This window comes from Lissotriton vulgaris, chromosome 6 (assembly GCF_964263255.1).
Source record: "Lissotriton vulgaris chromosome 6, aLisVul1.2, whole genome shotgun sequence".
In the NCBI taxonomy this organism is placed as follows: Eukaryota; Metazoa; Chordata; class Amphibia; order Caudata; family Salamandridae; genus Lissotriton; species Lissotriton vulgaris.
The window spans coordinates 533,632,009-533,656,097 of NC_141694.1; the positions used below are offsets into that span (position 1 = coordinate 533,632,009).

Sequence of the window (24,089 nt, forward strand, 5' to 3'; positions counted from 1 at the left end):
TTGAGGATTTAAAAGGACTACAGAGTAACATATCCAGGAAAGCCAAACGAGTGAGGTACATGGAAAAGCAGTACAGCAACCTCATGAAGAAACAAAGCTGATAAGGGGGGCAACACAGTTATCCGGCCAGAGACCCTATATATGGAGTTGGCACAGCGTCATCTTAGTGACGTGACCTGCTACAGGAAAGGAAGTTTTAATGATATCAGGTGCTTGAAAGACAATATACATAAGGAACTGAATCAATGGAAACGTGAAGGCCTGTTAAGCAAACAAGAACTTGCATTTCTAAAAAATGGTTATCCGGTCACGCCCACTTTCTACCTCATCCCCAAGATTCATAAGCTTATTACTCCTGTACCTGGGCGACCGATCATCTCAGCCCAGGGCAGCTTATTAGAATCAATTTCTAAGTATGTGGACCATTTTCTACACGATCATGTGGAGGCGCTGCCTTCATTCATTAAAGATACTGGACACTTCCTTTCGAAAATCAATGGCATTGAATGGGAAACTGATTTTGTTCTTATTGCTCTAGACATTAGCTCGTTATACACCAGCATCCAACATACGGATGGGCTCAATGCCGTTAAATATTTCCTGGAGAAACGTATCATAGCTCATAGTCAACGCAATGTTATGCTGCTCAGAATGATAGAACTATGTTTGAACAACAATTATTTCTTGTTTAATAGGGAAATATACAAGCAACTGAGAGGAGTGGCAATGGGGGCATGCTTCTCCCCCACCTATGCATGTTTACATGTAGGGTGGTGGAAGGAGCAGGTCCTCAGAGGGTCACTCAGATCCCTATTCTCTGACAAAATAGTTCACTTTTGGCGTTTTATTGACGATATCTGTATGATTTGGAAAGGCACACATGATTCAGCTATTAAATGTTAACATGATAAATGAGAACGATCTCAATCTGCGATTCACATTACAAATTAGTACTAGTCCGATCCAGTTTCTTGATGTAGAGGTCTACATCAGTGATAATAAGATTCAGACACGGCTCCATAGAAAATCAACAGCAGGCAACGCAATCCTGCACGCTAGCAGTTCTCATCCGGGCCACCTAATCAGGAGCATCCCCTATGGGGAGTTCCTGAGGATGCAAAGGATCTTCAGTTCGGATTTAGATTTAGAGATCTGCCAAAGAGAGGCATTTAACAGATTTTGTGCCCGTGGCTACTTTGCCTCAGAGTTACAGAGGGCGAGTGATAGAGCTAATAGTTTAAGCAGAGAGGAGTGCCTCACTGTTGGTAACATCAGCACTACTCAAGAGCTTGATAAAACAAATGACAGGATCAGTCTCATTACAACCTTTAACACTGAGGAAAGGAAAGTGAGGGGGATACTAAAAAAACATTGGCCACTGCTCAAAACTGATATCAGCTTAGCCCCAATGTTACCAGATGAGCCATCTATTACTTTCAGGAGAGCACCCTCAATGAGGGATGCTCTGGTCAAATCTAGTCCTGAAGTAATTTTGAATAAAAACTGGTTATCAAATCAATCTGGCTTTCATAAATGCATATCATGCAGAGCATGTAAATTTGGTATCAATACCAGTGAGTATTACTCTGCATTTGATTCCAAGCCAATACAGATTAAAGCACATTATACTTGCCGCACAGATTTTGCGGTTTATGTACTACAATGCACCTGTGGGCTCAAATATATTGGCAGTACCAAATTACAGGCTTTTAATCGTATCCTCCAACATCTAAGAGCAATGGTCAATTCAGATGAAAGCTATCCAGTTGCGCGCCACTTTGAACCAGTTAATAAAAATAATCCGAATGACTTAAAATATTTTATCATTGATGCGGTACCCAAAAACATCAGGGTAGGCAACAGAGAAAAACAATTTAGACAGTTGGAAAGTAAATACATTTTACTACTTGGTACTAGGATCCCAAAAGGGATGAATACAGGGGAAGACTTACACTGTTTCTTATGAATGAGAAATTTAAATTTCTTTTTGATTGTTTAAATTAACTTTTGGGAGGGTGCATCAATCGTGTTTTTCTTTATTTGAACCTAATCCCCTTTTAGGATGACTTTAAGCTCGACGGTATCAGTTAACATTTGTTTCAATGAGTTGTTCTTTACTGTGTCATTTTGTTGCCCGTGGTAAATTTCCTGTCTCCTAAATTTGGTCCTTAATAGGTAGATTACTTTTTCTAAGTAATCCTATGCATAATAGGAACACAAGCAATAGGTGTTTTTTCCAAGAGTACCACTTGCAATAATGGGGCACTGTGCCTTAATAATCCAGCCTTCTATGTCATGTTTATTTTTGGATGAGATATATATCTTTTTTATGAAATTTTCTTAAATGAAGATTTAATGTAGTATTAGAACATGAAGATCATCATTATAATGATTCTGAACATGTTTTCTACCTTTGTTTCCCTTTAATTAATCGGTATATTTTTAACTTGGAAATGCGATATGGTGATTTTATATCTTTTTATCCAAGTTTCACTGCAATTTTGCACTATGCACTAATTTGCACTTGTACATATTTTTGCACTAGCACTTTTAGTCCTTCTTTTGGGGCTGTCTTAATTTTAGCGCTGTTCTGTAGAACAATTTTTTGAGCTTTATTAACTTCTCATTATGCGACATAGTCATTAGCAATACGTTATTGTCATGAATTTTAGTATATTTAATCCCTTTAGGTGTGGTTTTGATTCCGGTATATAACATTCTACAAAATAGGATTACCGTTGAAATTGGTTATTTATGAATTAGCTATTTATCAAATTAATAGCTTTTGTATATACCTCTATATAATTGCCACATCGTTCATGAATGCACTTTAATATTTAAAATATGTTGTCTGTCTATGCGCTGTAATAATTAGCCGCTGAGTGCACACACTATTTAAACACTGTTATTGGTTCCTAATGTCATGTGAACAAGGCTACAGTGACGTAGCCGAAAAGCGTCATGCTGGAGACGATGGGACAATAAACCACTTTTTGCATATGATTTAAGCGTTTTCTTGTGGTCTGTACCTGTGTCGACGTTGGCATCCAGGACCAACAGGCAGGAGTTGGAATCGAGATATAATATATAATCTATAATATATATACTTGATAATCATTTTGAATAATTGTTTTAATACATTATAAATAATTAAATATATTATAAATTACAAATTCCTCTATACAGATAAAATATTAACATAAATAAAAATTAAATAATTATGCAAAACAAATTAAAGACATTAAATTTGCTTTTAATATTTTTAAAAATAATTATATACTACATTAGCTAAAACAATACAAAATATATTAAATAACAGAGGGAATAAAATACTATTATAATTCCCAAAAAAACAACAGTAAGTAAAATGTTGGATAGCCTAGAGGTAAACATTACTATTCCCACTCCCCTATTCCCACTCCAAAGAGTGCAACAGTAGTGAAAGTGTTGGATAGCGTAGGGGTAAAAACTACTATTCCATCTCCAATGAGTGCAACAGTAGGGAAAGTGTTTGATAGCGTAGGGGTAAAAATTACTATTCCCACTCCAGAGAGTATGGAGCATGGGCACAGACATTGCAGAAACCTAGCAGGAGGACAAGACCAGGAGCAGCAGGAATTTTCCCCTGTGCAGGCTCGGTTCCCAAAGCGAAGTCCAGAGTGTTCTGACGATGAAAGTTGAAGTGGTATGTGATCTGAATCTTGTCCCATGACCAATATAGGGACCCACCCACAGGTAAGCCCTTAAGTACCCTTAGGAAAGTGTTGAGACGATTTAGAGGAACCTCCCAGAAGAGGGGCTGGATTGTGGGGAGGATACTCCCATGTCCTTTGTCCAGTTTCTTACCAGAGCGGGAGCCAACGGCTCCCTGAACTGGTTTGAACCGGAGTATGCGAGGAGGGCACCAAATGTGCCCTTGAAGTAGTCTCAGTGGTGCTGGAAAGTGCTCCCACCATGCCCCAATACACTAAACCCTGTCTGGGAGGTGGTCACACCTCCCTGTGACAGGATATCTATTGTTCTGCTTTCCCCTGCTCAAGCTTGGCTCAGCAGCAGGAGGGCTGAAACGTGTCTCAGGCTGAGAGCAGCCCTAGCATGCTGTCCTGTTCTGGAAGACTGTTACCAGGAGCACTGAGGGCCTCCCAGAGGAGCTTTACAGTGCATGGAATCATACCCCCCACATCGTTGACGGTGTGGGTGTATTATTCCAACATGTTTTATACCAAACATGACGGGGTCCGTTGCAGTTTAAAGATGGTCATCGCGTAATGACGCACTTACAACCCGGGAGAAGGGGCACCCTCACACTTCGTACCCAGCACCCTGCCCTCAAGATTGAGAGGCCTGCCTTAGGGGTGACTTATAGGTTTTAAGTGTATTGACCTCAGATATAGGGAAACCCATATCTGTCAAAAATGGTAATAGCACCAGCTTACACAGGCTGAAATGGCAGGCCTGTACTCACAATTTGTGTGGTCTCTCATTGGTGGCATAATACATTCTTCAGCTCATGGGGGACCCCCTGGTGTACTGAATAATACAAAGTAAAGAATTTATCTCTAATCTAATCCGAAATATTTACAAAGAGACTAAAGGATGCTACACTGCATTCATGTGTTGGCTTCACAATGACTAAACCAGTATAAAGAATGCAGGAAACAACCTGCAAGCAGTGTGCACTGTTCCTGGAAATACTAAATTCCTAAGGTTTGTCAACTTAATTCAATTTCTCAAATAGTTACTTCACAAAGATAATTTATTCGTTTTTAACACATTTTTTAAACATCATAAAAATGATCAATTAAATTGTGAATTGGCAATTACATCATTATCACATTAGATACTCTGTTCATATGCATATATTAGGCAGCTACGGTTCATGCAGGAGACTGTGGCAAGATACCCCGGTAAAGATCTGTGTTGGAAAACGAGTACAAGTAGATTTATTGCTTTAGGAGTTTTTGAGACTTGGGATTTGAGCATGCGGCAAAGTGCGACTTATCACCATGCTAATACTATGGATCTATTTGCGTCACACAGTAATAGCACATCACAGGGAGGCAAGTGTAGTTGTGGTTCATGTCTATTTCTTCATGTTTTCACTGCTCTTTTTACTCTTTTCCACATATGCATCCTTTCTGCATGAGACAGTAAGGGACACATGAGTTTTTTTTAATTAGCACTATGCACCATTGTTCTTTCATAATTACTACACACCTATGTTTATCTCTTAGAAAATTCTTGCACTATATCATGTTTAACCCGTTTAGCGCGTCGAACATTCCGCCCCAGTGCGGACGTTCGATCGCGCTAACGGGATTCGGACGTCCAACGGTCGTGCGCAGCACCAGCGAGGTAGTGCATGCGACGACCGTTGGACGTTCGCAGCACGGAAGGGGTTAATAACTGAGGCATGCTCCCATGAGTGTTGTACTAATTATTATGATATCCAATTTGAGATACATCCATTAAATTGGTTTTTATTAATATTTTTTTACGCCATCGCCCCTGATGAAGGGAAACATTATTCCCGAAAAGCATTGGGCTCCGGACTGCTTGAAATTAAAGTGTCAATGAAATGCTTTGGTCTTCAATCCACATGATGATAGTATATGTATATACGTGTGTACAGGGGAAGGCCGGCGGCGGACTCCGGCACCAGAGAATGAAGCCCCCAACAAGTTGCTGCCAAAGGTGGGATTTGCCAAGTTCGCCGGGCTTTGGTATCACTGGTAGGATTCCCCTGCTCCACCGGGAGGTGACGTGTCTTTTATGCGCCTCCAGGCGCGGAGCAAAGGCTGCCGGTAATTGCAGTACTCCCGCTTGCGGCCCCCCCCACTGCGGCCGTGCTCGGAAGCGAGAGAGCTGCGGCGGCAGGGGAAGGCCGGCGGCGGACACAGCCACCAGAGAATGAAGCCCCCAACAAGTTGCTGCTAAAGGTTGGATTCGCCAAGTATCACTGGTAGGATTCCCCCGCTCCACCAGGAGGTGACGTGTCATTTATGCGCCTCCAGGCGCGGAGCAAAGGCTGCAGGTAATTGCAGTCCTCCCGCTCACGGCCCCCCCCCTACTGCGGCCGTGCTCGGAAGCGAGAGAGCTGCGGCGGCAGGGGAAGGCTGGCGGCAGATACTGGCACCAGAGAATGAAGCCCCCAACAAGTTGCTGCCAAAGGTGGGATTTGCCAATTTCGTCGGGCTTTGGTATCACTGGTAGGATTCCCCCGCTCCACCAGGAGGCGACGTGTTTTTTATGTGCCTCCAGGCGCGGAGCAAAGGCTGCCGGTAATTGCAGTCCTCCCTCTCGCGCCCCCCCCCTACTGGGCCGTGCTCGGAAGCGAGAGAGCTGCGGCGGCAGGGGAAGGCCAGTGGCGGACACAGGCACCAGAGAATGCAGCCCCCAACAAATTGCTGCCAAAGGTGGGATTTGCCAAGTTCGCCGGGCTTTGGTATCACTGGTAGGATTCCCCCGCTCCACCGGGAGGTGACGTGTCTTTTATGCGCCTCCAGGCGCGAAGCAAAGGCTGCCGGTAATTGCAGTCCTCCCGCTCGGGCCCCCCAGTCTACTGCGGCCGTGCTCGGAAGCGAGAGAGCTGCGGCGGCAGGGGAAGGCCGGCGGCGGACTCCGGCACCAGAGAATGAAGCCCCCAACAAGTTGCTGCCAAAGGTGGGATTTGCCAAGTCCGTGGGGCTTTGGTATCACTGGTAGGATGTTTGATCATCAATGTGTCTTGAGTGTGTTTGTGTAGACTGTGTGGCCCTGCTGCTCCTCACTGGCATTGTGTTTGTGTTTCTCATGCATTACAGGCCCATAGTGCCTTTTATCCTCCTGTATGACATGGTGTGTGTGGTGTAATGCCATCCCCTATGTGTGCCACTTGTGCCTAGCCATTGTGGGTCTGCACTCCCTCTATTCGTGTATGGTACACCCCTTACATGTCTACTACTGACATGCAAGTCAGTTGACTTTGATGTCAGCTGTCCCCTTGGTTTACATGTGCATGTGCCTCCCCATCACTTCATTTGTGACACTGTGCCTTGTGGTGCAGTTCTTGGGCCAAGAGTGATGTTCCACTCTGAACATTGCCCCGATGGTTTATGTGTGATGTTCTTGTGCTATTCATCAGTGAGGATTGCTCATGTGCACTTCAGCTGTGTGTGCTTCCCAGTGCTCTGATGAAGATGGTTCTGCTCTTGTATCCCAGAGTGGTGCATCCTGTTGTTGTGTTGGATGTATGTGTGTTGGCTGTGGTATTGCTTCACTTCCAGGGTGTGCTGTTGTATTTGTGCTTTGCTGATTTGTGGTGTGTGTGTGTTGAGGTTGTGTCAGTCATGTCTGTGTGTGGCTGTTGTGCTTGGTGTGTACACACTGTTAGTGCATGCAGTGCTGTGTGTATGTGGCCTTGGAATTGCCTGATGTGCCTCCCCTGATGTCCTGTGGTGTTCGTTGATTTTTAATTTCATGTGCATCTGTGGTTGGTTTAATGTGGCAGTGTAGTTCTGTGCAGGTGCACTTCTTGTGTGATTTGTGGTATGTCGTGCGTGGTTTGTTCCTGAGTGATGATGTTGTGCACTCATGTTGTATTTGTGCTCCCATTGCCTTTCCACAGTTTGGCTGACAGGGTATGTCTGTTTCTGTTGGGGTTCAGTGTGTGTTCCTGTGGTGTTTGTGTGTTGTTTTTGGGCAGGCATCTGTTCAGGCTTCCCTGTGTGTGTGTTATGTTTATAGCTACACCCAGGGTGTGTGTTTGTTTGTGTGTGTATGTGCTGGCAAGGATTGTCATCCTTCAGTGTGTGTGTGGCACTGGTGTTGCATGTTCCTTGAAAGCCACTCCTGCAGTGGCTGTCTGCCTGGTTGTTTGTTGTGTGGTGCAGAGTGTGTATTGTGCTTGCTAGTTGCTGTGCTTGTTGCTGTGCATGGGGGTGTACAGGATGGGCACCTGGCCTGTGACATGATGGGGTGTGTTGATGTGTGGTTGGGGGTGGTGTGTCCCTGTGGTGTTTGTGCCCTGCCCAAGCCTTGGAGTCAAGTCAAATCAAGTCAAAAATTTATATAGCGCACTACATACCCAGAGGGTCTCAAGGTGCTTGAGGAGGAGGGGGGGGGGTTTACTTATCAAATATCCAGGTTTTAAGCTATTTTCTGAAGGCTAGGTGGTTTTGGGTAAGGCGAAGGTGGATGGGAAGGGAATTCCAGGTTTTGGCCGCTAAGTAGGAGAAGGATCTTCCCCCCCATGGTGGCTTTGTGGATGCGCGGAACAGCGGCGAGGGCTTGGTTGGACGAACGCAGTTTGCGGGTGGGAGTGTAGAAGGAAAGGCGCGTGTTGAGGCATTCAGGTCCAAGTTCGTAGAGGGCTTTGTGTGCGTGGGTGAGGAGACGGAACGTTATCCTTTTGTTGACGGGGAGCCAGTGAAGGTCTTTCAGGTGACCGGAAATGTGATCTGTGCGGGGGATGTCTAGTATGAGTCTGGCTGAGGCGTTTTGAATGCGTTGGAGTTTTTTCAGCAGTTTTGCGGTGGTGCCGGCGTAAAGGGTGTTTCCGTAGTCCAGACGGCTTGTAACCAGTGCGGGGGTGACCGTTTTTCTTGTTTCGGTGGGGATCCAGCGAAATGTTTTTTTGAGCATACGTAGGATGTTGAAGCATGATGATGAGATGACGTTGACTTGTCTGGTCATCGAAAGAGAGGAGTCCAGGATGATGCCCAGGTTCCGTGCGTGGTCCGTCGGTATGGGAGCTTTTCCTAGGGCCGTTGGCCACCAAGAGTCGTCCCAGGCGGAAGGGGATGCACCTAAGATGAGGACTTCCGTTTTGTCCGAGTTCAGTTTCAGACGGCTGTGCTTCATCCACTCGGCTACTTCTTTCATCCCTTCTTGTAGGTTGGTTTTGGCAGTGATTGGGTCTTTGGTGAGTGAGAGGATCAGCTGAGTGTCATCAGCGTAGGAGATGATGTTAAGGTTGTGTTGACGTGCAATGGTTGTGAGGGGGCTCATGTAGACATTGAAGAGGGTAGGGCTGAGAGAAGATCCTTGTGGAACGCCGCAGATGACTTCGGTGGCCTCTGACTTAAAAGGGGGGAGGCGGACTCTCTGAGTTCTTCCAGCGAGGAACAAGATGATCCAGTCCAATGCTTTTCCTTGAATTCCGATGTTGCTGAGGCGTTGTATTAGGGTGCTATGACAGACTGTGTCGAAGGCTGCGGAGAGGTCGAGGAGGATGAGGGCGACTGTGTCTCCGTTGTCCAGTAGTGTTCGAATGTCGTCTGTTGCTGCGGTGAGGGCGGTCTCGGTGCTGTGTTTGGCTCGGAAGCCAGACTGTGAGGAGTCGAGTGATTTGTTGGTTTCGAGGAAGGCGGCGAGCTGATTGTTGACGGCTTTCTCAATGACTTTGGCAGGGAATGGGAGGAGCGAGATGGGGCGGTAATTTTTGAGTTCGATGGGGTCAGCTGTGGGTTTCTTCAAAAGGGCGCTGAGTTCGGCGTGTTTCCATTTTTCTGGGAGTGTGCCGGAGTTGAGGGAGCAGTTGATGACGTCTCGGAGATGGGGTGCGATAATGGAGTCTGCTTTGTTGAAGATGTGATGGGGCATGGGTCTGTAGGGGATCCTGAGTGGATGGAGTTCATTAGGCGAATGGTGTCTTCTGTGGTGATTGGGTTCCAGTTGAGAAGGTTATTCGGAGGAGGTACAGGTTCGGAGGTGAGAGGGGTTGACTGGTTTACGGGTTGGTTGTCAAAGCTGTTATGAATGTCGGCGATTTTGTCATGGAAGAAAGAGGCGAGGGAGTCGCAGGGGTCTTGAGAGGGGGTGATGTCGTTGGAGCTGGCGGTGGGGTTGGTGAATTCTTTGATGATGTTGAAAAGTTCCTTGCTGTTGTGGCCGTTGTTGTCTAGTCGGTCTTTGAGTGCTGATTTCTTGGCTGTCCGGATTAGTTGGCGGTGTTTGCGGGTGGCGTTTTTGAAGGCGACTTGGGTGATAGTGTTTGGGTCTTTTTTCCAAGTTTTTTCAAGGGAGCGACAGAGTTTCTTGGATTTCTTAAGGTCATCATTAAACCATGGGGCGTTCTTGCTTCCTTGCTTGATTTGATGTTTTTTCAAGGGTGCTAGTTTGTCGGCGGTTTGGGTTAGCCATTGTGTGAGGTTGATGGCGGCTTGGTTAGGGTTCGTCGAATAGGCAGGGGGTTTTTGAAGAAGTGATGTGGAGATCTGGTCGATTGTGATTTTGTTCCAATTTCTTCGCAGAGTTGGTTGAGGGTGGTTGTGGATCGTGGTCTTATTGTAAATGAAGTGGATGCAACTGTGGTCCGTCCAGTGGAGGGCTGTGGTGTGAGTGAAGGAGATATGCTTGCTGGAGGTGAAGATAGGGTCGAGTGTGTGTCCTGCGTAGTGGGTGGGGGTGTTAACAAGTTGTTTGAGTCCGAGATTGGCGAGATTGTCCAGGAGGGTGGTAGTGTTCCTGTCGTTGCTCTTTTCCAGATGGAAATTGAGGTCTCCCAGTAGAATGTATTCTTCTGAGGGGAGGGCGTGTGGGGTGATGAAGTCAGTGATGTCTTCGCTGAATTGTGTACGGGGTCCTGGGGGTCTGTAGAGGAGGGTGCCTCTGAGTGTGGTCTTGGGGTCGGTGTGGATCTGGAAGTGGAGGTGTTCGGCGATAGCGAGGTTGTCTTCTGAGCTGGTTGAGACGCGGATGGTGTTCTTATGGACGATGGCGATGCCTCCTCCTGTTTGCTTGGTGCGGTCCTTACGGATGATCTTGTAGCCGTCCGGGATGGCTATGGCGATGTCTGGAGCTGATGAGGCATTCATCCAGGTTTCTGTTAGGAAGGCGACATCCGGGGAAATGGTGTCGAGTAGGTTGCAAAGGTCGATGGTGTGTTTGTGAACCGAGCGGGTGTTGAGAAGGATGCATTTAAGGTGGTTGGTGTCGGATCTCTGTTTGGTGTTTGTGGGTTTGGTGTGGGTCTTGATGGAGTCGTACTTGCAGGAGTGGCAGGTGAAGGGTCCATGGGTGTGTCCCGGTGAGGCTTGGGCGCAGTTAGGGAGTCGGCCGGCGTTAAGTGCTAGGAGGGTGGATGAGTCGTATGTAATGCGGGAGGTGATGGGTTTGCGGGGACCAGGGGGTCTGGCACTGGGCGCGGTCCAGGCGCGGACGGGCGTAGACGGGTTACCTTTGGCGCACCTTCGGCGCGGCCGCAGCGCATGGACGCTGCACGTTGGGACATCTGTCTTAAAAGGATAGTGGAGGGGGCGGAGCGTGGGAGGGGCAGCTGGGAGGCGGTAACGGGGAGGAGATGCGGGCCAGGGGAAAGCCCAACAACAAAATGGAGGTCAAAGGGAAAGCGAAACAGGGGCACAGGCAACAGATGTACAATAACACCGAGTATGCAGCAAATGTACCAGCACGCTAATTCAAAGACTCAGAAATGTCGCGCTGTTAGGCAGAGCAGAAAGTGCGGCTCTACGTTTCAAGGCGCTAAATCCGGGTGAAAGTGCTAATAAAGTAAAGCTACGATATCAGACACAACGATACCAGTCACAGCTAATAAAGTAAAGCTACGATACCAGACCCAGCAACGAGAATAACAATGCGCTTCAGCTGTGTGCGTTAGGAGTAGCAGCAAGATCGGAATCTGGAGTCAGGGAGCGTGGGGGAGCGACCGCTTTGGAGCAGGTCCAGACGGCCCTGTCTTCTGCATTGTGCGCATATGTTGACCGCTGCAGTGACGTTCCTGGGACGTTGCTGCTAGTTCACGGTCGATGTTTGTCCAGGATGCAGTGGGGTGACTTGGTGGCAGGTGGGTCATGTGTGGGTGCCCTTGTGAATGTGTTGTTACTCCCAGCAGGGTGCCTGTGGTGGAATTGGACCCTGTGTCAGCCTGTGTGTTGTATTTGTGTAGTTGGGTACCTGCGGCGTCGTCCGCGGTGGCCCATTTGATGGTAGTGCTGTAGTAGGTACATCACCGCATGCATATGTAGGGCTGGGTCAATGGCGTTCATGACCGGGTGGTGTGGACCGGGTCTCTGCTATTGCGCTCCGCTGTCGAGTTTCCGCCGTCTCTGGTTATGCGGTGTCTCCACTGCGGTGTGTCTGCCTGTTTGGCCCATCCTAATTTGTGGAGCGAGGCGGACGTCATGCCGCACAGCAGAGAGTCTCCTTTGGCTCCCACCGCTGCGGTGACGGGCTCCCTTTAATGGTGGAGCGCAGCGCGGCGCTCTGCGACGGACGTGAAATCACCTATGTTTTGCTATACTAATATGGCGGACGTGAGTACTGCTGCTCGCGGGCGGAAAAAGGCGTATTTTTGCCCTGCCATCACCGTGGTGGTGCCACCGCCCGACATCCTAATTGAACCCTTAGTATTAAAACATCCCTTTTTCACGTATAATACATCATGGGTCTCCAGCAATTTCTAGTTACTAGTAGTTCACACATCAGAACTACCTGTCAATTGGGTTTGACAAAATACAGCTGCCTGCTTTCTAAGACAATGCTTAAAAGATTGTGTGTCAAGTTATCTTTTTTCTTCTCTTTTGTTTCTCTTTCTTAATTCTCTCTCGGTTTCTTCTAGTTAATTTTTTTATTTCTTTCTATCTTTATATTTTTTTTCTATTTTTTCACCATATTTTTCCTTTCCTTGACCCCCCCCATCACCCCCCACCCCCCAAATGGTGTCCAGTGAATAGATATATTGACTTGAAGAGAGCGAATACCCTACCATGTGAAATGTATTATTGCTAACTGCTCTTGTTAAGATTGCTATGAATATGTTAAAACTCATTTCTGATTTGCTTGTTTGTGGGCATTAACCAGTAACATCAGTTCAACAGACTATAGAAGTCTTCCCGACACTACTTCCCAAAATGAGAGCAATGTCATCCTATGCATTGCACGACAAAGCAAACAAAGCTCAAATGACAGTCACATCTCCGAGCTGATTCCTAAACAAAAGTAAGGGGAGAAAACTGGTCCTTGAGAAACCAAAACGGAAATCTTTTCCGATGTAGCTCCTGTGCTATTAATGATGTACGTTCATTGAAGCATGAATGGGTAATCCATGGGCAACATTTACGTTATTGGCCGTCCTCTACCCTCATCAAGTACATACATTAGGCAGCAGATCACGATGTTTTGATTGGTAAGAAGTAGGTCTCACTATCGAAGAGGCTGCAATATCAAAGTGTACTTATTTAGTGATTCTTGCATCTAGTTGAATATGCATATGGCTTGTGCATATACCCTTCATGATGAATGTCCTGTTAATGCTAGCATTGCAGAAAATGGGAACAAATGGGAGCAGAGTAAAGGCGCTGCTCGTCTATGAAGTCATGTCTTCAATATGGTATTTCCTAATATCTCTCACCACCGTTCAAAACATTTGCAAGATTTCAAGTTTGAGTCCAACTTCAAAACAGTGTTTGATCATGTAATCCAAAAAAGAGTAGATGCTACATTTTATGCTGATATTTTCTTTTAGGAAGAAAACCTAACAGTAACCAAAACTTTCCGAAGAAGAGAAAACGCATACAATATGGAAGTAGAGGTATGTGATGAAATAGTTGTAAATTTCAAATTTAGTGTGCCTTTTTAGTTTGTCTGTATAACTGTTTTTTGGCTTGTGCTGCATGTTACTTGAGAGTCACGTTTGCCCTTGTTTTACTATGGTTTTAAAGAAGTTCATGCCCTCTCTTCTTTTAGAAGCGGGCTTTGGCACCTCCAAATATTATTTTGTAAACCAATGTCCTGATGTTGAAAGGTAGGGTCGCAAACTAGGCAGTATTTTTTGAAAACTAACCACTTCTTTACCCTACATTCATTTTTCTCGTCAGCTGATGTACTAATATGTGACACCACAAAATGACTAGTTGCTGTATTTTTATATATATATATATGTGTGTATATATATATATATATATATGTGTGTGTATGTGTCCTTTTTGGCATTTTACATATCACACAATTGGCCACTCATCAACGCACAGATATTTTTGTACTTAAGTTTACATTGTTTACATCAACATAACAATGATCTGGTGAGCAATACATAAATCGTACTGGCACTTGTGTAAAGTAGTTGCTCCAGTTATACAGTAGATTTGATGACCAGTAGCGTTCCAATCAGGATGCTGCCAGAACATATAATCACTGCTATTCTAACAAACTACTAACAAACTAGTTCCTTGGGAGCTGCAACCTAATAATAGTAAACTGAAATTAGGAAAGGATATTACATGTAGGAAGAATGTGTCTGCGGGGGAGGGCGGTGAGCTAGCCCCAGTAGGCCTCCCAGTAGTTGCTACAGCCGTCGCTAGGAGCCATCAAAATTAATATAACAATTATGTGGGTGTTTCTAGTTTGTCAAAGAGTTTAATTATATAAGTATCCCACTGTGGAGCAGCTCCCTCCTAACTGCATGTCATGGGACATGGTATCCTTTTCCGCCATTGCCTATTTATGTACCACTCAGAGCCAACAATCTTCTGAGGGGGCCTGTGCTGCCTTCTAGGACATCGCTATCAGGTGCTTAATAGGGCCTTAGCCAAGTCTACCAGTTTCATATTGTTTTTGGTGCGTTTGCTCCGATTTGCAATCCATAACCGGCATAGCAGGAGGTCAGGTGTCAGGTGCACATCAATCAATCATATACCCAACTGAGCTGAAGGGGGTAAAGAACAGGTCGCCCCCCACACACAGAATTATAACCAAGAATGGACTTGTTATATAGGTGAATAAAATGTTCGGAGATCCCTCCAGCGGCTATACTTATGCTGTCTATTCTAGGGAATCCTAGGTCACCTGCTATTCTTTAAACTCCCATGGTGCTACTCCCGTGAGGCACTGCCAACCTTTAACACCACTTTTTCTTTTCTATCTATGTTAGGGCATTCACACTATAGGGTGACACAGACCTTGGGAGACAGACCCCACAGACACATCTGTTTTTAAAGAATTGCAGGTGGCCTAGGATTCCCTAGACTTGACGGCATAAGTATAGCCGCTGTTCCGTCATACAAAGTTGGGTGACTTTAGACGTATGGAGGGATCTCTAAAGATTTTATTCACCTATAGAACAGGCACATCAATCAATGCCTAGATGTGCTCCATCATCTGCACCCATACCTTTGCCAGCATCGGGCAATCCCACACCATGTGTAGAAAAGTGGCATCTTGGTGTTTTCAATATGAGCACAGCATTGCTAGGCCAGGGAACATCCTGTGTATCCGGTGTGGTGTAAGGTAGTTATCATGTACATACTGCATGGACTTCAGGTGGGCAATTCGAGAAACCTGCTTAACTTCTTCCAGTGTAATTCCCCATTGTTTATCCATCAATGCCACCCCCAGGAACTCCTCCCACAGAGGCTTACTGTGCAGTTTGCGATCTTTGTCTGAAGCCTGCAGAGCTGTGTATAGAATTTTGACCGCCTTTTTGCCCCGCCCGTGCGTTAGGATTCACTGTAGCCCATAATGTAGTTGTGGCTCCTCTTGTCCCATCTTCCAAGTATTTCTTACCTCTAGTATAAGCGCATAGCTCATATGTATCTTGCAGGTTCTGAAAGCATTGGAGGGTGTGCTAGTCATAAAAGTTGCCTAATTGGGTTATCCCCTGCCTCCCGTATTGGGTTGGGTCCTGTGCTACTAGCAGGGTTTCATTCCTGGTTCGCCCCAGAGCTGTAACTGTGTTGCGTTGTGTATCCTTCTATGCCTAGACTGGATATATCTGTTCCAGCAGAGTTTGGCTACACATGCCAACCTGCCCAGGCCCCTGGCTTGGCACCAGACGTCAGCAGCCATTCCAGTACACCAACACCCCCAGTACCTCCCAAATTGCTTTACTTTCCATCACACGTGTTGCCAGACACCTCATAGACCACTGCAACTGTGCTGCTGCGAACCAGAGCTCAAGGTCGTGTGCCCCTAAACTTCCCTCCACCAGAAGCCGCTGGAGCATTTGAATGGACACTCTTTTCCAAGAAGTGCCTCATATCCAGTCAGATATCATTCCCCTTAAATCTCCAAAGAAAGAACTTGACACTACAGGTAGTTCCATAAAAAGTATAGGAGCTGCAGGAGAACTATCACCTTGGCTATCGATGCCTGGCCCATAGGCGCCCGGGGTAATCGCATCCAGGAGCCTAGGCGACTGTTGCATCGACGTACGAACCCTACCGTGATTGCCAGTAAGCAGGTCCTTGTCAGAGTGGTAAACATTAACTCCAAGGTAACAGAAGGTCTCAAGGCACTAGGGCAGCCTCACATGCTCCAGTCCCACCAGCTCTGCCCGTTCCACTCTAAGTAAGTGAAAGATACCAGACTTTCCGCAATTGATTCTGAGGCCCGTCATATCACTGTCAAGTTCCAGAAGGTCATACAAGGCCAATAACGCCATTTTATGGTCTTGTATGTCGTCTAGAATGTCATCTGCTTATAAGGAGACGGGGTGCCAAACTGTCCCCACCTCCACCTACCACTCTCAAATTGGCGCAATATCTGCTACCCCATCCTCACCCTGGCTCGCGGAGCCATGTATAGCAATTTGGCCCACCAGATGAACTTGGGTCTCCGTGGCCTCCAGTAGCAGGTATCACCACCTCAGGGTGTCGAATGCCTTCTCAAAATCTAAAGACACCACCGGTAGTTCTGCGGTTTCCTCAATTGCACTCATAATGTGACAGCCTGCATGTATCATGGATGGTGGCCCTTTAGGGAATAAACCCACAGTGGTTAGGGTGTACCAGTGACCAAAGCAAGGGCAGCAACCTATTGGCAAGCATGTTGCTTAAAATGTAATATTCATTGTTCAGCATTGACAGCAGGTGATAGGAGCTCAGCTCAAAGGGGTCTCTGCCGGGTTTTGGCAAAATTACAGTGAGGGCCTCTCATAGAGAATCTCGTAATAATCCGTACCAATGAGCCTCCCAATAGACCTCAAGTAATTTAGGGTGAAGGAAACCTGTGTGTCCCCGGGACTGTGTTCATGGCCATATGGCAGATCACTGTTCTTACTTCCTCTATTTGTAGAGGCTGCTCTAATTCCTATAATTGTAGGGGCATCAGGCAAGGTAGGGCAGTCTCCTTATGTAAGCTGGAATGCATTCTTCTTGGCCACCTTCGGTTTTGTTTCTAAATCTGACACGCTACGGAGTAGGGAAGATCTCTCCCCCACACAAAATACAGTGTCCCTACATGACTAACTTCACTGCATCCCATTCTGTTCCCCTGGACCCCTACTCTGTCCATAAAGTAATGTAGCAAATGTGTGCTGATAGTGTCCCTGTAGACTACATTAAGAAGGGCTTACATCCGCAGTCTCCACGTTGGTATTGGTGCCCAAACACCTCCCCGAACTGAACATGACTCTGAGAGGGCTAGGGTGACCAATCGTCCGTAAATTTCTAGGACAGTCCGTAATTTCAGCCGTCTGTCCGTTGTCCGTGAAAGATTCTTCAACGGACGCCATTTGTCCGTAATTTTAACCGGGCACCGGTCCCACCACCCTAACGCCAGCACAGCTTCCACCCACCTCCCTTCTTGACTACTATGCTGTTCCAAAGCTCAGATACCCAGCAGCATTGGAGAGGCACAGCGGGATGGCAACCCTCACACCTCTATCCCTTCATGAGCTGTTAAGAGGTGCTTGAAGGTGACTGAGATGGAGGGGCTGCAACTTTAGGAGCAGGGGCATCTATTCAGATGCAAACAGCCCTGAATGCGTCAGGTCTCTGCAATTTAGAGGGGGCCTCACACATTCCCTTCCTATGAAGAAAATAGGCAACGTCTGTGGGTTTTTCTACAGAAGATTGTGGTTGCCCCTAGATTAAATACTGTAATGCTTGAAATAGCTCAATCATTTTGCACAGGTTTGGTCTGGCTGTGACTGGCAGTAGGCCTGATTTTTATTGATTTGCAGGGATAAAATTGAGATGCCTCGTGGCCTCCTGTTTAGCATAGCCTCATCCACAATATGAGTTTTCTTGGCAGTAAATGAGAAAAGTAATACAGAAGGAGGGGAGAAACCCTGACAACTCCTTTAAAGCGGAGGCTTCCCTAACATTAAATCTCAGTCACAAACTGAACTAAATCTATAACAGGTGAGAAGAAGTGAAAACCCAAGATCTTAGCTGAGGCTAGCTATTTGTAAAAATAGCCTCCTTGCATCCACAGATCTAGAAACCAAATGCCAGTGCATGCGCTGTCCCACCACTGCGGCCCTCGTGCATGCAACAGTGAGCATTTGACGTAAGAAGATGCATCTCTACCATAGTCATGAAAGAACACAACTCCATATCCTTCTCCAGGCACAGACTGGGTCACGCATATTCGGAATCCTCTTCGGCTACTGGTGCTGGTACAAATGTGTCAGAAGGCAGCCCTGATGATTATGTACTTTCTCTCTCCTCTTCATGCTGGTCACTCGTAGCTTTCATAAATTGCAGACGAGCACCGCAGAGTGGTTGGAGCAGCAATATTTAGAGAGTCAGATGGTGCTAGCAGTGGGTGGGCCTGCTATGAAGCCTCTCACCAACCCCTGGCTGGGCAAACATCCTAGAACCGGCCCTGATTACACAGAGGCAGCACGTGGTTCTCTTCACAGAGCTTAATTACTGTCACTAAATTGTAAACAAACCTCGGTTCTTCAAACATGCAGTCTATAATGTAATAAAATAAAGAAATGGCACAATCTCACCCACACTGATTAACAAAGTATGGAGGGCAATCAGTTAAATCAGTTCTCTTGGAGTATCTCCTTTAAGTACTGTACATCACAGTGGGGGATGGCAAAACTAACATTTTGGAAAGAGCCTGTCTTCTCGTTGTCTTGTCCAGGAGGGGGTGAGAAGCCCTACCCCACCCTGGAAGAGACCAAGATGATACTAAAATACTGCATGCCCACCCCTGTGCCCACTCTGGTGGATCCTGTTCCCCCTCCAGTGATGACTCTTGTCCCCCCATGTGGTGGCTCCTGTCCCCCCCTCTGTTGGATCCTGTCTCTGCCCTGGGTGGCTTCTGTCCCAGTCCTGAAATGGCTCCTGCAGCGAGGGTGAAGTTCTTGATGGGCCGCTTCTCAAAAAGGCTCCGCTCAAAATTAATATGAAAAGGTGGGCGATTGAGTAAGTGAAGGGATGGGTGGATGGCTGGATGAATTAGTGGTGAAAGGGTGAATGGATGAATGAAAGATTGAATTGAAAGATAATGAGAGAGGATGGATGGATGGATTGATGAGTGAGTGGAAAGATGGAAGAGAGAAAAGGTAAATAGCTGGATGTATGGGTGGAAGGGTAGCTGGATGGGTAAAAGGGTGGATGGATGAGTGAAAGGATGGATGAGTGAAAAGGTGGATGGATTGATGAATTGATAAGTGCAAGGGTGGATGGATGGATGAGTGAAAGGGTGAATGTAAGGATGGATGTGTGAGTGAAAGGGAGGGTGGATGGACAAAAGGATGAATAGATGAGTGAAGGAGTGAAAGGATAAATGGATGAGAGAAAGATGGATGAGTGATAGGGTCATTGGATGGATTCATGAGTGGATGAGTAGATTGTTGGGTGGGTGGGTGGATGGATGGAAGGAAGGATTGCTAAGTGAAAGGGTCGATGGAGAGAGAAAGGCAGGATGGATTGATGACTGAAAGGGTGGATGGGTGGAAGGATGAGTGACTGGGTGGATGGATGAGTAAGTGAAAGGATGGCTGGATGGGTGAAAGGGTAAATGGCTGGATGGATGAGTGAATGGATGGAGGGTAGAAGAGTGGATGGATGAGTGTACAGATGGATAGGGTGAAAGGGTGGATGGATGGATAATGGATGGATGAGTGAAAGGATGGATGAAGGGATGGATGAGTGAATTGATAGATGGAAGGATACATGATGGCTAGGTTTGCAAATGGTTGAATATGTTTGGATATGGCTGGGCTTACTTACATACTATTGCGCGACCTATGATGTGTCTGTAAAACTTATTTAATTGTCCTAAAGTTTTGTCCTAAATTTTGACCTCATGTCCTGAATTTGTGTCCTGAATTTTGACCCTTTGTCCTGAATTTTTACACTCACCGTCCTGAATTTGCACCAATGCCAGTTGGTCACCCTAGAGAGGGATGTAGTCTGATTTGGTCTGGCCAGGTATTCAGAGCTGATCACCTTAGGCTAAAACTCTGTATTACATAGAACGTAACCTAGTCTAGTGTGTACTTGGTGCCCTGGGGTATAGTAGGAGTATTTTGTATTCCCATGGTGACGCATCCGCCAGACGCCATGTGGTTGCGCTGCCTCCCTCCACTACTTAAAGTGTCTCGTCTCATGGATTCCTTGGATGCCGGGGAGAGGAGGTATTGAGAGATCCACATCCATGCTGTGTATACAGTTACAGTCCCCTCCCCAGATCGCTGCACCTTGGGGATCCACAAGCATGGACAGGGCATGGTGGATAGGGGGGTGGAAGAACTTGTACTGGAGCGTGTTTGGTTTGTACAGGGGTACCACTGATAAGCGTTGATCATTCAGTCCTCCCTCTAGTAGAACATCGGCCTTCTGTGTCTACCACTACTCTACTGGGTACTAGGTACAAAGGGAATCACTGGGGCGATCCAGGTAAGAACCACCTTAGCCTAAAAGGAATAGCCGGTTCCAAATACCTGCCCACTCCAGCGCTAAGTTCCACATTAGTAAGGTGTGTCTCCTGGATGCCTGCAATATGTATGTCCCTTTGTTATTTGCTGTATTTACGGGAACATAGCCACTGTGGGTGGTTATTGTTGTCCTTAATTAACTTTTATCAAATATTTTTATGAGTTTATACATTTAGTTAAATAGGGATTTTTCTATATATTGGTGTCATTGAGTTACAAATTGCCTTTTATGGTGTTTTTTCATTTTTATATGTATTTTTATTTTATATGTTGTTTACAGCCCTCACAAAGGTCAATATTTTAAACGAAACACGTTGGCTGGATGTTTTTATGTGCATGGATTATGTATGAAGATTATATCAGAAAGAAGAGAAAAAGAAATAAAAAAGAAAATTCACAAAGACTGTTTAATTGATAATTGTGAAGAGAACCTTTTACCGTGCACCATTCTATTCTAAATACTATAGGCCTGCCACTGTAACCTGTAGTGCAGTTTTAAAACTGCCATTTCAACCTGAGACAGGTTTAAAAAGGCTTCTTAAATGGGTGGCATAATGAGTGGGGCACTGGCACTAGGCCCACTAATAGCATTTAATTTGCAGGCCCTATGTACATGTATTACCACTTTGTTAAGGACTTAAAAATAAAATGAATGTGGCAATTGGGTTTAAGCCAAGTTCCCCATGTTTAAAGGAGAGAGCACAAGAACGTTTGCACTGGTAAGCAGTGGTAAAGTGCATAGAGTCCTAACTCCTTGCATGCTCATGACGAGCTGAGCTCGTCATGAGCCACGGCGCTCCGGTGCTCATGACGAGCTCAGCTCGTCATGGCCCCTGGAACGCTCAGGTGCGGGGAGAATTCCCCCGCTGTGCTGAGCGTTCCCGGGGAGGCAATACACCTGTGCACAGAATCGCCGTAGCTCATGACGAGCTCAGCTCGTCATGAGCATGGGGGCGCTGTGCGCGCCCCCCTCCCCCCCCCAGCACAGCGGGGGATTAACCCCCGCAGCGAAGGGGCTAAAGTCAACAAAAACAAATTCAGGAAACGTGAGGGGTGAAGGCAGAACGTTTGGGAAAAGACAAAACCGAGAATTTCAGGTCTAACAGTGGTTGCTGGCATGCTCTTGCACTACACAAAATGCAGTGGATAAAAAATCCATATTTCGCAGAGAGTATTGCAATATAGAAAATATTTCAAATATGTCATGGTTCTGTGTGAAATACTGGTTTCAAGATCACAATGAATGCCTCCACACCACTCTGCAGAGCATTGCCATTGTTAGGGATACTAGAATTATGTGGCAATGTTACCTATGTTTACCTACATAAAATTCAAATTATGCTGCTCATTCGCTGGTGGTATGATTGTTGGCCATTTTAGGTAGAAACTTTGTTTTCTGTGAAATCTTCAAATTATGTGGTAAAGGCTGTAAATCCATAATTATGCTATAAATACGTCTGCAACATAATCGCATAAATCGTAGGCCTAGGCGGTGAACTCCGCTCTGTTTGCGGAGCTTGAGGAGTTTTCCGCACTCCGCGGAGCTGGCGGAATGCAGAAAACTCCGCTCCGCAAAGTACAGCAGAGTTTTCCCTCGCTCGCGAACCGTAAGTTCGCGAGCGTGAGCCGACGCTCGGGTTGAATTTCTACTTGAGCTTCAGGAAGACCAGCACGAACCTCAGTTCGCACCGCACTCCGCCCACGTACAAAACTTTGCAGAGTTTTTGGTTACTTTGCGGAATTCCGCATAACGAAACTCTGTGAACTACGCCCAAGCCTGATATTTTCATTAACCTGACCCTCACCATTGTTCATATTCCTTCTGAATCCTATCAATGCCTATTAAGGGCACTTTGAGGATACAGAAAGAAGTAATCATGTAACATAAAACAAGCATTGGCAAAGCCAATAGGTTACAACTTTGTGTAATCTATTTGTTTTGTCAGTGTTCTTCTACATGTTGCACAGCAGTTGAGCTGCTTGACAATATGGCTTGAAGTAAAAAAAATAAAAAATTAAAAGCACTATGACGTTGCCAGCACTCTTTTTTAGGTCTCGGCGAGCGTAGGCTGCGCTTGCGCAGTCTAGCTGGCGAGATTTTATGTTTCTATTAGTGAGGCTTAAACCCGCCCCTCTTCTCCATTGGCTGGCTTCCTAAACGGCGGCCAGCCATTGGAGAGAGGTTTGTCTTTCAATTTCATCCCCGTCTTTTTCGGATTGGGGGGCGTGTTTTTTCGGTTCTTTCTCTCTGTGACGTCATCCGTCCAAAACACGCCCCCCAATCTCAAAAGGACAGGGCTTAGTTCCTTCGGGTTTACGCTTGTTCAACTCTTCCCATCCCTCTGAGCTGGGAAATTCCTGTCCGGGAGGCGTTGCAGTATAAAGACCCAGCAGGGCTAGGGGGAGGGACTCTTACTCTCTATCCCAGTTAGCCTGCAGCAAGGGGAGGAGGCACTGTATAAAGTAGCCACATACCGCCGATTCAGCTTGTTGAAGAAGAGGAAAGTAGTAGTGTGGAAACCCAGTGACCACACACCAAAGCGCCGCAAATCCACTTGTGTTATCTCTCACGGAGACAAGTTCCCAAAGACTGCACAAATACTAAACGTAGCTGATTCTGCAGTAGACCCCCGCTGTCCGGAGACAGTTGGAGCCTGGGGATATATTTATTTTTGTGCCTGCGTTGGATTGTGCCTATTGAGTGGGATGTGGCGACTTCTGGTTCTCTACGCCATCCTGGCAGCTGCACGCGGCTGCGGGCGCGGAATCGGTAGGTGGAAGCGAAATTGGGATTGGTTTATATATACCGTGATTATGTCTCATGGAAAATGTGCTTGGCGGGCTATATGGTCTGTATTCGGTCACCAGATATATTAAACTTTCCGTAGTGTTTTTAACCTAGTGGTTGTGTTGTTGTTGTGTATCGGAGCTTTAGCCCAGATGGCATTAACGTATAATCTTACTTTTGGTTTCTTTGTTTAGTTTTAAAACGTGTTACAGGTCTGTTTTTCAGTTCTCTGTGATTGAGCTTTTCTGTACTCTGCTGCTGTTTTAAACTAGCTCCCTCTGAGTGTTTGATTTAAACAGGTTCGGGATTACTTGTGAGATATCTGCGTCCATGCGGTTGTAGTTTATGTGTAGGGCTGTGGGAACGGAGAATCGCCACCTTCCTTATGGTCGAGTGTTGTGTGAATAGGCTTCAGAACCAGTAGTGCTACGTGCAGTTCCTCGACGAACTAAGTGACCCTTTTCAATTGCAGGGTTTGATTCCTTAAGGTCGTCAATGTTTTCTTATGCTTGTTCGATTTGTCTATTTGTTGCTCTTTACAGCTGAACTTAAGTGGGAGCGTTCTCAATGAATTGTGGTTGGTTTAGTAGTTTGTGGGATCCTCAAAGCTAGAATTAGTCTGCCTGCTGTAGTTGTTGACTTTAGTTCTCGTGGTTATGTTCCTCTGATGTTTCCCCACCCGTG

General features: G+C 46.1%; 1 protein-coding gene across 2 annotated transcripts in view; it reads left to right on the forward strand.

Moving 5' to 3' along the window:
* IRAK1BP1 (interleukin 1 receptor associated kinase 1 binding protein 1) overlaps positions 1–24,089 on the forward strand; it is a 124,871-nt gene that overhangs the window by 16,519 nt on the left and 84,263 nt on the right. Inside the window, exon 2 of one of the 2 annotated variants that reach the window (XM_086926529.1) lies at positions 13,466–13,531. The exons of the other annotated variant lie outside the window; for it this stretch is intronic. Coding sequence (XP_086782655.1) covers positions 13,466–13,531 — 66 coding nt within the window. The remainder of the gene's footprint in view (positions 1–13,465; positions 13,532–24,089) is intronic. 2 annotated transcript variants of the gene reach the window in all.